The sequence below is a fragment of the Clarias gariepinus genome, chromosome 1, assembly GCF_024256425.1.
Source record: "Clarias gariepinus isolate MV-2021 ecotype Netherlands chromosome 1, CGAR_prim_01v2, whole genome shotgun sequence".
In the NCBI taxonomy this organism is placed as follows: Eukaryota; Metazoa; Chordata; class Actinopteri; order Siluriformes; family Clariidae; genus Clarias; species Clarias gariepinus.
The window spans coordinates 34455988-34471658 of record NC_071100.1 but is presented as its reverse complement, the minus strand read 5'-3'; the positions used below and the strand labels follow the sequence as shown (position 1 = coordinate 34471658).

At 34.6% G+C, this 15671-nt stretch overlaps 1 protein-coding gene across 1 annotated transcript; it reads left to right on the top strand.

Annotated features, from left to right (window-relative positions):
- Positions 1 to 2340: 2340 nt before the first annotated feature.
- On the top strand, positions 2341 to 3715 carry LOC128530627 (homeobox protein HMX2-like). Its single transcript, XM_053504677.1, has 2 exons — positions 2341 to 2488; positions 3054 to 3715. Exons 1-2 carry the CDS (start codon positions 2350 to 2352, stop codon positions 3533 to 3535), a joined length of 621 nt encoding a protein of 206 aa, XP_053360652.1. The 5' UTR covers positions 2341 to 2349; the 3' UTR covers positions 3536 to 3715.
- The last annotated feature ends 11956 nt before the right edge of the window (positions 3716 to 15671 follow it).

Sequence of the window (15671 nt, the reverse complement as noted above, 5' to 3'; positions counted from 1 at the left end):
AGTACATTTAAGTATGCTTTGGCATGCTAGGATTTAGTATACTTAGCATACTTTTTTTTTTTTTTTTTACTAGGGAACGTATAGTTGGCATATTAATTTAGGTACATAATATGTGTATCCACTTATAAGCATTATTTGTGATTATACAGCATAACGAAAGTCTTTCGTTAGTACATTTTTTAATTATTCAACCGCATATACTGTACATTAAATAATTAAAGAAGAATTTTAAGCACTGTTACAAAGTCTGTGTGTGTGTGTGTGTGTGTGTGTGTGTGTGGAAGGGAGTAAATTAATTTCAAATTTCATTTAAATTTTTCCATATATTTGATTAATTTCACACGGCAATTTTGTCACCTCATCTTTATTATCAGATGTGATTAATTGTTTTTTTCATATGATTACATATTGTTTAATATCACATTCATTTGATCTCACATGCATTAGGCTATACATTATGTACCCATGAATAAACATTTTTTTGCACATATAAAGCAATTTTCTGGACCCAAAAACAGAAAAAAGAAGAAAATTCTATTCATTTTCTTTTATATGACAATAACAACACAAATGCAAAGCTAAATATCATTACTAATTATACTATTCTATGTTATTACTAATATGCTTCTAAATATTTCAGTTTTTTGTCCTGGCTTTCAATTTACATGTAACAATTGATTAAAAAAAAAAGAAAAAGAAAAAGCTTGCTTATACACATTGCGTACTTTTGTATGTTTTTTGTGTCTTACAGAGCAAAGACTAGTGACTGACAGATTTGAATAAAGTAACCCTCAGACAAACACGAAAACATTTAATATTGGCCTATAAATTGTGGTATATTTGGTGAACCAAAAATTTTGTAACAAACAAACAAGCATACAGACAAAATGTATTGCCAAACTTTATAGTTTTCCCACAAATTTCTGATTAAATGCTGTGATTAGGATGTCCAGTTCATCCTAGATTTTGTCAATAACTCTGTATACAGACATGGCTCAAAGTTTAGATTGTTACTAATTGATTGATTGAATATCTGACTGCACACACGGATAAAATCAGAAAATTCTTTGCGTGGATTTCTTTCGAATGGATAATATACAGATTAAAGTCTGATAGGTGTATTAAGCTGGTCTTGCCCACTTTAATAGCAGTAATAATAATCAGCTTTTTTGACTATCTTTTAAAAGTTTTTTTTTGTCATTCCTTAGTCTGAAACATTAGCAGTAAAAACAAAATTAAATAAAACAAAAGCTGACATGAAAGTAACCTACACTACAAATGCACTTGCTTGCAATGATAAAAACTAACAGTAGGTGGTGGGGCTTGACAAGGTAAAATACCCAGGTGTCGTTCTATCATTGCACAAGCTTTTATTTGACAAGAAATTAAATATATTGGTATTCAGTGAAAAAAATGTTTTACATCAAGACTTTTTATTGTTATATTTGAAACTAATCAAGGTGTATTAGTATAAACACGCTATGGGCAATTTGGGAAAGCCAAAGACCAGTGCGGGAATTGAAGCCAGGACCAGGAGTTGATATTAATATTCTGGCGATATCTCATTTCATTCATTTTTATAACCTAATCAAGTGATCAGGGTTTTTTTTTTTTTAGATTAGAGAAAATTGAATTATATCATTGTGAAACGTACAAAGCCAATGAAATGCAAGTAGCAGCTAAACAGAAGTGCATTAAGTGGCATATGAATGTCGAATCTAGTAAATATGCAAATATATGTAGCAGAAGTGAAATTTGCTGAATATATGGAAATACACATATGCGCATATACGTATAACGGTGCACTATATACAGAATAGACGCGGATTAAATTAACAGCAATTGAAAAGAGAGCGTTATAAGTTATCTGAGGTATATTACAATCAAGTTTAAACCTCAAGAAAACCTTATCTACTGAGGTTAAACTTGATTGTATAGTTATATTGCTGTCTTTGCATTACTGTATATTTTATTCTTATATATTCTGTAAACAACGCACCGTTATACGCATGCATACATACGGTACGTTAAGGAAAGAATGCAGAATATAGCGTCATTTAGTTTGGCGACTTGAAAACTTGAAGATTTCGCCTATTTTAGATTCCCTGGAGAGATTAAAATTGTCCTTTAATCCTGAGAGGTTGGTCTGTTGGGGTTTTACGTCACGCTATGTCGGTTTCAGCCAATACAAGCTCGCGCTTCTGTTTAGCGCTCGTGCGTCGGGAGAGCGGAGTGACGCTGACCGCGGGATGATGCTGCGCGCGCCCTGCACTGTTCTCCGCTTCGCACGCTTCATCAGTGACGCGCGAGCTTTAAGAAACTAACTTAAGGTAACCGGGATCAGGAAGCATGAATAAAGACGACGCGGTGCGCCGACCAGCAGCGCTGAAATTCACTATTGATCACATCCTTAATAAGGAGTCTGATGTGAATCGCCCAAATTCACAACTCAGTCCAGAGAGCAGCTTTTCATCGTCTCATAAACCAGGTAATTTAAATACACCCCTTTTAAAGACTGGGTGGAACGTTTTATGTTTTAAAGTTAACATTAACTTGTTTTTACACTCCCAGCAGGTGAAATTGCTCACTGTAACTTTGTCACTTTTGTGGGAAATATTTTGTACTTGTTTTAGTACAGGTGTCTTAAAAGGCTCCACAGACAGGAGAAGCTAAGACTTTTGTGCATAATGTCTTTGTAAACGCATAAAGTCATCTCTCCCACTCATGATAAAGCTCTGTTAACACATTTTATAAATAATTTGCATGTAATTGCTTATTTATGTTAATTTCCCCTTTGCATAAAGCCAGTTGAGACACTCTGTAGTAATTAAAACGTTAAAATATTTTAATCAGATATAAATAGATTGTAATTTATATTTGGATTTACCTGTACACTAATCAACTTTCCAAGGTAACAAATATATATTCTACTGAATGTATAAAAAGTGTACGCTTGCCAGTGGCACCTGAACGAGAGAGGAATGTAAAGTTTAGAAGCGCGCATTAAAGCCTATTGTTGTTTGTGTAATGGCCATAGTGTGTTTATTTGACAGAGTACGGTGGAAGAGATGGCTGTGGCCGCTCTCTGAGCATCATGATGGACAAAGTAAGTTTAAACTATCCCAACACGAACAGCCAAGATAAAATTTCTAAACATCCCCAAAACCACAAGAAGACCAAAGTACTGGTGAAGAAGAAAACACGCACCATTTTCTCCAAAAGACAAATCTTCCAGCTGGAGTCGACATTTGACTTAAAGCGCTATCTGAGCAGCGCTGAACGAGCATGTCTCGCCAGCTCCTTACAACTTACTGAGACCCAGGTCAAAATCTGGTTCCAGAACAGAAGGAATAAACTGAAACGGCAGATCTCCACAGACCTAGAAGGGCCGTACAGAGGAACTGTTGGGAGTAATATTTTGGGAGGATGTTTGTTGTCGACTCCTGTTCCTCTCCTGTATGGAGGAAGCACTCCACACCACCTGTATCTTTCCCATATCAGCAAATATTTCAGGCTTTTTGATGGAGATACGTGATTTCTCACAGCACAGACTATTTTTTTTTTTATTGCATAGAAAATACGAAACCATTTGGAGGAACAATTCTGGACTGGAAGTCATTCAACTTGTGATAATAGTTGCGCAAATAAGGTTGAACAATACATTTGTCTTGCCTATTTTATTATGCAATAAGGGCATAACATTTTTTAAACATTAATACAGGAACACATCAAACTTTATAGAGTTTATCATGCATCACTAAATCCAGCACATAATCATAAAATGATAAGAACAAAACAAAGCAGACAATCAAGATCTTTAATCAAGGATCTGCCATTTTAAAGTTACTTTTTATTATTTTAGTTATATAATTAAAATTTAAATCAATAACAGCTGCTGATTATGGTTTAAATATAAGCTAATTTAAATGGGATTTGGGAGAGTGTAGCGTGGATTTAAAGAGACTTTATAATATCTTGGTGCATTTTAGCATCCAATGAACTAAGTGAAAAATCTAAGCATTTAACTGTAAGTCAACTACATATACTACTAAATATAAATCTTTGGCATGTCCTGAAAGGCCATAGTTGGCTTTGAGGCTTTGTTTTACAATTTTTCCGGGTCACTTGCATCTTTTGTGTTTAAGCTTTTCTCTGCTTCCATCTGTCCAAGCAAATTAGTGTCTGGTCCAGGCAAACTGTACATTCAGCCTACTACAAAACACTTAGTGTTGATCATTTACACCCTCTTTCCATGTAATTGCTGACAAATCTGCTGTGTTCAAATAAATACAAACCAACATAAAAAAAGCTGATGAAAACAGAGACACTTCAGTGTCATATTTTATAATGTAGCTTTCTTAATGTCTTTATTATTATTATTATTATTATTATTATTATTATAAGAGTGGACTCATTGTTTTTGATAAAACATTCAGAACACTGTTTCTACTAAATATTTGTGTAATTCATTATAATTTTAACAACTTAAAAATGGTATCACAGACCATTTTAGTCTTTGCTTAATGTATTTATTTAACCTAAACCATCCTAAAAGTAGCTAACCTACATCATTTTTGGTTTTATTATTTAAACTATTACACCTCTGTAAAGTCTCTGATTTATAGGACACACCCTGTTTTCTGCAGTAGAACAAAACAAAACAAAAAAAAAAAAAAAAAAAAAAAAAAATATATATATATATATATATTGTTTTGTTTGTTTGTATATATACAGTATAATATATATATATACAGTATAATTCTCTGTGTGCACAAAACAGGTGATGACTCATTAAAGAGTTGTGCCTGCTGGTTTAATTAATGTATGGAACAAATATGTGGCAGGACTTCTACTGTTTACTGTTAATATGATACATTTTCTATCATGTCAAGGTGTCCACCTCTGCAGAACAACGGCAAAATCTAGAGAATTGCAAACTTCTATGGCAAATTACTGTACCTGATATTCAGGAAACAATCAAACTGGGTGCATTTGTTTTCATTTTTCTCTCACACAATCAAATTTTAAAAAATCAGTTCAACAGGATGAAATATAATATATTCTGCAATCTTTCTCAAAAGAACTTTCTCAAATTCTCATTATTCGGCAGCTGGTTCACTTAGCTAATTCAACATGTTTGAATTAAAATATAAGAGCTTAAACATAGCCTATTTGAGATAAGGAAACCTTTAATTTTACATGAATATTGTTCCTGTCCTGTAAACTGTAGTCCAAAGAAATAGATGCAAGTATTGATTTATACTATTTGTAACAAGCAATATAAAATACTTTATATCTATTAAAGGAAGTAGCAGGGTTAAACAATATGCAAATTTGCTTATATTAATAACATGAACATTGTAGACTTTTGATGATCATCTAACATACTGTTTATTTGATATTAGATTGTGTGTGTGTGCGTGTTTTTGTGTGCGCGCGTGTGTGTGCGTGTTGAATGGAGTCACCAGACTTCCTGGCTCTGCTTGTTTTGACTCTTGGTTGTGGATGAGCCACTTAGTGCTGCTCTGCTCTAGAACCTCAAGGTATAAATGACCTTCTTGCTGCTGCACCAGTGTGGAGCCATGTGGGGGGTAATGAGGAATCAATTAAAGGCTTCATGTGATCCTAATGCCAAGCTACCATATACACTCATTTATCTTAAATAATTTACAATGAACAACAACAACCTATTTAATGAAATCTAAGGCCAAATGAGAAATGTACTAAACCTAATCCTCCCTAAAGATATTTAAATGGCTTATTGATTTAGGGCCACTTGGGAGCCTGACATAACTTGATACTTAACTTGAATACAGAACCAACATGAAATGGAGTCTCTACAGTAAATGCAGTTGATGATTCTAATCACTTCTCTTAAACACTCTTTGGTTAATGTGCTTACTTGTTACTGATCTGTGTTTGTGCACATTTTTTTTTAATTATCTGAACATAAAAGTACATGGGTGGTAATAGGACAGAAATTATTTCCTTAAATAAATGTCCAATTATCATATGAATAAATACTCTGGTTAAAGGGGAAATATTCCCAATTATTCATTTAATATAAGAAAGAAAAGTAAAAGTTTAAAAAGTCTAAAAATACAATTTATAAAAGAAAAAGCAGAATTCCTTAGTTAATATAATAATAACTTTGATTACATAAACAATAATGTTTATAATGTTTGTAATAATGCCTGAATGCTAATAATGAGGTGTTAAAGACAAACTGTCTTTATATATTAAATAGAAATATGGTTATATGTTGTGGAATATGTGCTGGGTAAACTCTAAGATATTAGACAAATAGTCAAAGGTATTAAACAAAAGTAAAACTAATGTACAAATGCCTAGAATTTTGATCAAATAGCAATTTGTTACTTTTTACCTGTAAAATTACAGATCTCGATGAAATTCAGTGACTAGTCTCTACTCATTTCTTCATTTTTAATTAAACTAAACAGTCCATATTAAAATTAAGAATCAGGAAAAAAATGTCTTACTGTGAAAAGACTGCAAAGTGAATAAAGAGCCAATTTAAAAATTGTTTATGGTTACAAAAACATTGTTAAACCTCAGGAGCAACTTTATTTCCCCTTTCGTCTGTTCTAAACACTCAGCATTCAGCATCACTTCTTCTTCTTTGTCTTTCGGCTGTTCCCTTTTAGGGGTCGCCACAGCGCATCATCTGCCTCTGCATCACCTTATCCTCTTCTTTCACACCAACTAACTTCATGTCCTCTTTTACTGCATCCATAAATCTCCTTTTTGGTCTTCCTCTAAACCTTTTGCCTGGCAGGTCAAACCTCAGCATCCTTCTACCGATATATTCACCATCTCTCCTCTGAACATGTCCAAACCACCTCAATCTGGCCTCTCTGACTTTATCTTCAAAACATCTAACGTGGGTTGTCCCTCTGATAAACTCATTCTTGATCCTATCCATCCTTGTCACTCCCAAAGAGAACCCCAACATCTTCAGCTCTGCTACCTCCAACTCTGCCTCCTGTCTTTTCTTCAGTGCCACTGTTCTAAGCCATAGAGCATCGCAGTCTCACCACTGTCCTGTATACTTTTTCTTTCATTCTCGCTGATACTCTTTTATCGCACAACACACCTGAAACTTTTCTCCACCCATTCCAACCTGCCTGTACCCGCCTCTTCACCACCTTTCCACACTCTCCGTTGCTCTGGACCGTTGACCCTAAGTACTTAAAATCCTGCACCTTCTTTACCTCTGCTCCCTGTATCCTCATGGGTTCCTCTCATTCACAAACATGTATTCTGTCTTACTGCGGGTAACCTTCATTCCTCTGCTTTCTAGAGCATACCTCCACCTCTCCAAATTTTCCTCCACCTGTTAGCTGCTCTCGCTACAAAGCACAATGTCATTTGCAAACATCATAGTCCATGGAGACTCCCGGCTTACCTCATCTGTCATCCTGTCCATCACCAGAGCAAACAAAAAGGGGCTTAGAGCTGATCCTTGATGCAGACCCACCTACAGCACATCTCACCACTGTCTTACAGCTCTCATACATGTCCTGGACCACTCTAATATACTTCTCTGCCACTCCAGGCACCCTGTCGTACGCCTTTAAGCATTCAGCATCGCTAGTATACAAATTTACCGGCCTGATCATTTATCATCTTCAGCATCTGTTCCCCACTAGTTCGTGTCTTCACATTAGATGTTTTCCTATGCTTGTTAATATTCATAAGTAACTGTGTGGTGCAACAAACGAAAAACATTATTTTAAAACTGGTTAGATACAGAAACAAAAATGAGAAACAAAAAAAATACTTCATTAAGCTTGGAAAACTATTTCTTAAGACTAGTTTAAAAATTATTCAAGAAAGTCTGGCTCTTTGGAAAATATGGAGAAATGAGGGGCAGCTAAAAACTTTTGGATAGCACTGAATGTTTATATTACATTGATGTGAATTTAGTTATAATAAATATTGCAAGGACAGCAGATAATAATAAAAAATAAAACATAAAGAAAGCCCTTTTTTTAGAAGTCTTTACAACAATCATTAATCAGACAAAATGATTACAAACATAAGAAACATAATTGGAAACTTGGAAAATAATATAACTTTTTCAGTTCAGCATATACTATAGTCTCCCTTTAAAAAAAAAATGATTGTCATTCAAAAGTTTTGAAAGAAAAAAAACATTAGTTGGTGCAGATTTAATGATTACATACAGTACTGCTAATAACATGTAGACATGTCAAATGAAAAGCAATAACCTCTTGCCTCCCCAGAGCTGCCTGTTGTTCAGCCTCATTCTTGCTGATCCATCTGCTTTGAATGCCAACATGGCGCTTGGTGTCCTCATGGAGCTGACATTTGACCAACAACATGGGACACACTCACATTACACTGGTGACAGCAATCTGCTCAGTTCATGGAAAGTTTGATTGTTTTTAGACCATTGTACATGGCCTTGCAAAAATATTAGAAAATCAATATTAGGATTTACTGAAAACTGATACTGGACTAATGGATGTGGTTCAGCCATGACATGGATGTGGTGTTAAATTCATGTTTATGTGGCTGGCTGAGGCCAGCGGTCACAATGTGACAGTCTATCTGCTTTTAATGGATGATTATTGACTGGGCTTGATCAGAACATTTGTGCTATATTGTGTCACTCTGGGAGTGTGAGGCCTGGTCTCTGTGCTACAGATCAATAGTTTCAGCAGCAGTCTAGTAGCTTTTCTCTTTCATTAGAGGACTTGTAATAGCCACTGACCCATTTACATATTCAGAGACTGCTTTTTTATGCAATGAGGTAAGAATGCTATTAAATAAATGTCTCATGAATTTTTGAAAAAGCAGCAATGTTTTTTTTTGCTTAAAATTGCGGTTAAAGCAGTTCCCACAATTCTTACTATGAATTTTTAAATTGTGATTAGTCATGGGTATAGCTGTGAGGCATGATCATGGCTTTCTGGGTGTGCCAGGGTGACTCCCTAACCTGCTGGCATGGGCTATATGCATGCTCAAGAAAAGCCAGTTTCCATTTTAATTATTTCTGCTATAAATCACAGCAAATTCATAAATCATAATGAGTTGTGCAAAGTTATATAACAAGATTGTGGCTAACCAGGGTGTGTCAGGGTGAGTAGTGATTTGTAGTTTGCCAGCAGCCTACAAAAATTTTGGAGCATGATTAAAAATTGTGGCAAAGCTGCAAATTTTTCGGTCCACCACATGTTTCCATAGGCCTGTTTGTGGTCATTTGTGGCCCACTATATTCAATCCTAAGCAGTCATAGCTGGCAAAGGGCCTATAGAAACCCGCTGAGACCTACAGCAGGGCTACTGCAAACCCTGAAATGAACAGGATCAGTAAAAACAAAAACAAAAAGCATTACACAAGTCCAAAAGTGTTAATTTAAGACATAAAGTTCACAAACGTGAATGCTCCAAAAGGGCCAGATCATACTATTTTTTTTATACTTTTCATGTAAGCCATTTTAGTAAGCATAAGCGTGTGAATCACTGTACAACATACAGCACATTTCACCTATAAGTATCAACCAAGATGACAGAAGCCTGGAGTTCAAATGAGCATCTCCTGCAAGCTGCAGCATGCAGTCTACACAATGCACTATGATGTGATCTGTCATTGACAATTCATGCACGGTTAACATGACAGCTACCATTAGCCTTTGAAAGAATGAGTGACCGTTGTAAAGGTCATATCAACAAATCAACAACCAGCAACAAACCGTCTGCCATTTTTGCAATGCTTTTAAGAAAAAGAAATAGTGGAAAAGAACATTTAAGTTGCATAAATTGCAAAGGGTAATAATGCATAATATATATGAATTATATCAATCTCTAGGAAAAAAAACTGTAATTAAAAAAAAAATAAAAACCTTTTTCTGTAAATGTAGGACATACTGCACATTATTATTACACATTATTGCACATCTTATTAATTTTTTACCAAAAAAATCCAGGTCTCTCCATATACTGTATATATAGCTTTTTGTCTATGTGTAAGATGTACCAAGATTGAGAGAAGTGTTTTAACAGATTGTTATGTCACCATTAGATGGCTGTGATATAGTCATATTCATTTTGCATTATGCATGACTGAAAGACCCACTTCTCTCTCCTGTCTGCTCTATTCAAATCACATCGTATTTACTGGAGCGGCTAAGGTCTCTTTATTACTGCAGAGTGCTCCTGTTACTAAACTCAGAGGCCAATGGAGATCCAGCGGTGGGTAAAATGTTCTGTTTGTATAAATATGGAGCTGTTTTAATCTTTCATAAAGTTCATAATTACCAAAAACACACAGCAGCTTGCGGAAGCCATCATCTTATACCACTTTTAAAGATTCCAAACATTTCACTCAAAAAAACAACTCAAAAGCAGCATTTTTTTGCAGACCTTAAAAGAGCCATCTTTGAATTTTAGTCTTAAAAATAGTGGATTTTTACAGTCCATTTTGTCGGATAAACTCATGAGGGAGCTGATAAAATTAATATTTAAAGAGCTTTATATTTAATTGAGCTGAAGTGATGCTTAACTTTTTTCAATTTGTGCTTTATGCACATTTAAACAGTCTGATTGCCCTGCCTAGGGGAAAAATGACAGAAGGAATTACATCATTCCAGAGTGAATGAGTCAACTATGAATTATTGCTTATTGAAAAGACTAATTAAGTCTGTCACTTCTGCTTAGACTTCACTTACAAGAGGTGTTATTTAGGACAGATGGGAATACAGGATAAGATATAAAATGGATTTTTAGTTGGATATTTTATCTAATACATTTATTATTAAACATTTTATTTTCAGCTTGACAAAACATTTCTTAATATGCTTAAATTTGTGAGGAAGCATTTATTTAGTATTTTGGAATGAGTGTCATTGTTGTTCCTTTATTCAATAAACATTTTTTACTGAGGCATGTAGTAGCATTTAATATGGTAAACTAAAGGAGATAATATACTATAATATTATCATATAACCATAGTATTACAGTGGTAATAGTATACAGTAACTGTGACATTACAGTGGTAGGCACCATGTAGTGTAATATGAGGGTACGTACCACTGTACTTGGTATGGCATGTAGTGTAATATGACTGTACATACCATACAATATTAGATATGTTAGTACATACTGCCGGTATGGTAGTGCAAACACCAGTTGGATATAAGAGTTGGGTAACAAACTATCTCACATAAAATAGGTAATGAGGAGAATAATTATTACTTTACAAATTAGCATCTGATAATCAGTATTGATATCATTCCATGTTAATAATGTTAGATTGGATATCAACAGAAAAAGTTGAACATTGGATTAAAGATTAAAATTAGATTTGGAAAAAAAAATTTTGGAACTGGAAATATTTACATATAAATATTTAAATATAAACTGGTCAATCTGTTGAAAAGGGTTTTCAGGACTTTTAAGATTAAATCCTTATTAATGTTAATCTCCCTTTTCTCCCTTGAGGTTCATATGAAAAAAGTGTAATACATATTTTATGCACCTTTCTGTGGAAAAAGGTGATTCTTAAGTAAAACCTTTCCATATTTGATGACTTAATTACAACATAAATCTTTGATTGTTTCTGAAGCTTCTTTCTGGGACATATGCCAATTGATTTAAGTCTTAAAAATTAAAATGCATTTTCTTCATTTTTTCCAAATGCACTTTTTGCTATTTTTTTGACATACAGTATGCATAACTACAACTTCGTTTTTATCAGCTGCTGAACTGTCTGAACACATTATATATGCATGTGTGAACTTAAGTGCCTCCGAGCACTTTACACTAAGATCTTCTACTTTAAATGGCTAATTTTGCATATTTAATAATTGGGTTTATGCATTAAATGAGTAATAAGCACAGGAAATGCCATGACACTGTGGTGGAGACTTTTCTCTTTTTGATTCTTCAATTACATGACCCATTTATTCATCCATTTTGAGGAGTTTCATTTCCGTGTACTGTAAAAGCTTATAGCACCTATATAAAACATTAAACATAAAACAATATATGCTGTATATATATATGTATAATATATATATATATTAAAAACTTCCATATTAAAGCCAGCAATCAAAAATTGTACTGTACTTACCATGTTTTTAAAAAATGGGTAAAAATTTAGCTAATAAGGATTTTTTTTTTTTCATTTCGTGGGTGAAATTGGAAAAGAACAATAACTGATTTGTTTGAAGGTGAAGAATTGTGGCTTATTTTTGTGTTTTCTTAATTGCTCGCAATATACAAATTTAAATGACAGCAATCAACTACATTAGCTACTAATTAGATGAATACAAGATATACCTCTAATAATGCTTGCTTTGTGTTTATTAGTTCAATTTATCTAGCCACAACCAGGCCTGATTACTGCCACACCTGTAATTCGTAATCAAGAAATCACTTAAATAGGACCTGTCTGACAAAGTAAAGTAGATCAAAAGATTCTCAAAAGCTAGACATCATTTTCAAAAAACAAATAATAAAGAAAATAATTGAGATGTATCAGTCTGGAAAATGTTATAAAGCCATTTCTAGGGACTGAAGCAAACCACAGTGAGAGCCATTATCCACAAATGGCAAAAACATGGAACAGTGGAGAACCTTCCTAGGAGTGGCTGAATGACCAAAATTACCCCAAGAGTGCAGCGACAACTCATTCAAGTGGTCACAAAAGAGGCCACAACAACATCCAAAAAACTCCAGGCCTCACTTGCCTCAGTTAAGGTAAGTGTTTATGACTCTGCCATAAGAAAGAGACTGGGCTAAAATGGTTTGCATGGCAGAGTTTCAAGACGAAAACCACTGCTAAGCAAAAAGAACATAAAGGCTCATCTCAGTTTTGCCAGAAAACATCTTGATGATCCCCTTTTGGGAAAATACTCTGTGGACTGACAAGACAAAAGTTTAACTTTTTGGAAGGTGTGTGTCCCATAAACGTAACACCACATTTCTAAGGAACAACATCATGCTAACAGTAAAATATGGTAGTGGTTGTGTGATGGTCTGGGGCTGTTTTGCTGCTTCAGGACCTGGAAGACTTGCTGTGATAGATGGAACCATGAATTCTGCTGTGTACCAAAATATCCTGAAGGAGAATGTCCGCCTATTTGTTTGTGACCTCAAGCTGAAGCGAACTTGGGTTCTGCAGCCGGACAATGATCCAAAGCACACCAGCAAGTCCACTTCTGAATGGCTAAAGAAAAACAAAATGAGGACTTTGGAGTGGCCCAGTCAAAGTCCTGACCTGAATCCAATTGAGATGCTGTGGCATGACCTTAAACAAAGTCGGTTTATGCTCGAAAACCCTCCAATGTGGCTGAATTACAACAATTCCGCAAAGATGAGTGGGTTTACCACACTTAGTGCCCTGAGTTGCCCGGAATAGACTCCAGACCCTCCGCGACCCTGTACAGGATAAGTGTTATATAGAATGAGTGAGTGATATATGATATTAATATTATTAAATGTGAGCTATTCAAGTTCCTTTCACTCTTTCTACATTGAGCACTGAAGTGGAGTATGTGATAACGAGGTAAAATAAATTAGAATACAGTTCATATAATTATAACTTATCAGTAAGTGCCAGTATGGGAACATCCCACAATGCATTGCTAGAGTTAAACTGAATCAAGAATCTCTTGTGGAAAATAATCCCACGTACAAGCTCATATTTCAGTCCCGTTCTTCCCACAGGCAACACAAAAAGTTAGTTTTAGCTGGATCAAATTAATTCTTTCTGTTTTAGGTGTCCGGTGTGTACTGTATTGTCCGCAAGACATCGGTTGTATTTCCCACATTGTCCTCTTGTACGTATCAATGTGACTTTACAATGTCTCTGCTTCTTCTGTCTGGGAGCAGTATCTAAGCAGTGCTGTCATAAGGCATTTTTTCTGTTGCTCTTTTGCTGACAAATATAATTTGGAGTTTGGCTTGATACGTAGAACACCCAAAGACAATCTCTGCCTCACACTTGCCAAGGGTTAAAATAAGATTGAGCTGTAAGCTTTTTTTTTTTTTTTTTTTACTCCATTCTTCAATGCAGTCTGCTTTTGCTTCATGACATCTAATATAGTTTCCATTAACCAAATAAATATTCTCAGAAACACTGGTTTCATTACTCACACTGCTACAGGCAGCTCTTGAAAGTTTTACTGTAGAGGAATGGTCATAACCTGCCGAGGTGGCTTATTGCTCACTGAATGTTCCCGTGAATATTCAGCTATCCTTAAAAATTTACAGATAACTTGTAGCCAACTTGCGAAAGAGAAACATCTGTCTATGGGAACTGTACACACAATGAACACCACTTCTACGTTACAGGAACTCGGCTGGGAGTTATTGCCACACGCCCCATATAGTCCTTTTCACATGTTTGCGCTATTAACTGTTCTTTTATTTTGCCCAATCAAAAGTCCCAGTTTGACTTGTATACTCTCATACTTCAAAAACCCACAAAGATGTAGATTAAGTAGAAAGAAATTTCATGAGATAACAATAAAACCGAAAAAATACAGATACATATTTTAGGCCTTACAGCTCTGAAAAGAAAGTTTGCTACAGTATACCAAAACAACGACAAATGGCAATGAGTAATGTACAAAAAGACTTAAATCATGACAAGTTCCAGGAACTGCATTAGTGTCAGGGTCAAGTTTAAACTTCAGCCCTATTCTTTGCAATGACCTGTCATGGTTAGAGAGAAAGCCAAACAAAACATGGCTACAATAAGCTTCTCTAAAGATATTAGTGCTTGGTTTGCTCATATAACCACTGCATTTCTGACAACAATGGTCTTGTTTTGTTGAGCTTCATGCTTGACTTGTTATGTTAACACTGCTGTGTGTGTTTCGGTTAATTTTGCTCAAGGTCTTGAAGCTTAATATCTCCTGCTGGAGGAATTATCCCATATAGTCCTGTAATTGCTACCACTAAACAGGCAGAACTGGAGATGACATTATTGATGAATTAAATACTGTTCTTATAGTAGTTTGGATGAACACAATAAAAAAAATCATTAAAAAAGGTTTTTACTAAAGTTAATTATTTACACAACCTGGAATACCAGAGAAGGGAATAAGTTGGAATTCTTGAAGAAGTCAAACTTAGTTATATATATGCTATAGCATATGTTTTTTTATATATATAAAAAAAGAAGTAAGCAAATTAAGATTTGAAATACAATGTTTTTTTCTGATCATTTCTGTCCTTTGATGGAGTATTTGTATTCACATGGGAGTGCTCTTCTCCAGGATGACAATGCCCCATCCACAAGGCACAAAGGCTCTCTGAATGGTTTGATGAATAGGAAAATTATGTGAGTCATCTGTCGTCTGTTGCATCAGATCCCAACCTAATGCAACAGATATGGACGACTGTTGATTACTATCTAAAATACCTTTAAGTATGAATGCATTAGGAATAGATACATTACTTTCACTGCAGACATATTACTGATTACAATTTAGGGTCATGATAAAATGTAAATACTAACGTGCTATAAAACAAAATAAACAAGACATCATTAGTACTGTATAAAATAAACAAGTTGTAAATGTGGGTACAATATTAAAAAGTATAGGAAACTCACACACACAAACACTTTTTCCCCAAATGAAAATATGGAATATTATGTAGGCATGTAAGATCCTT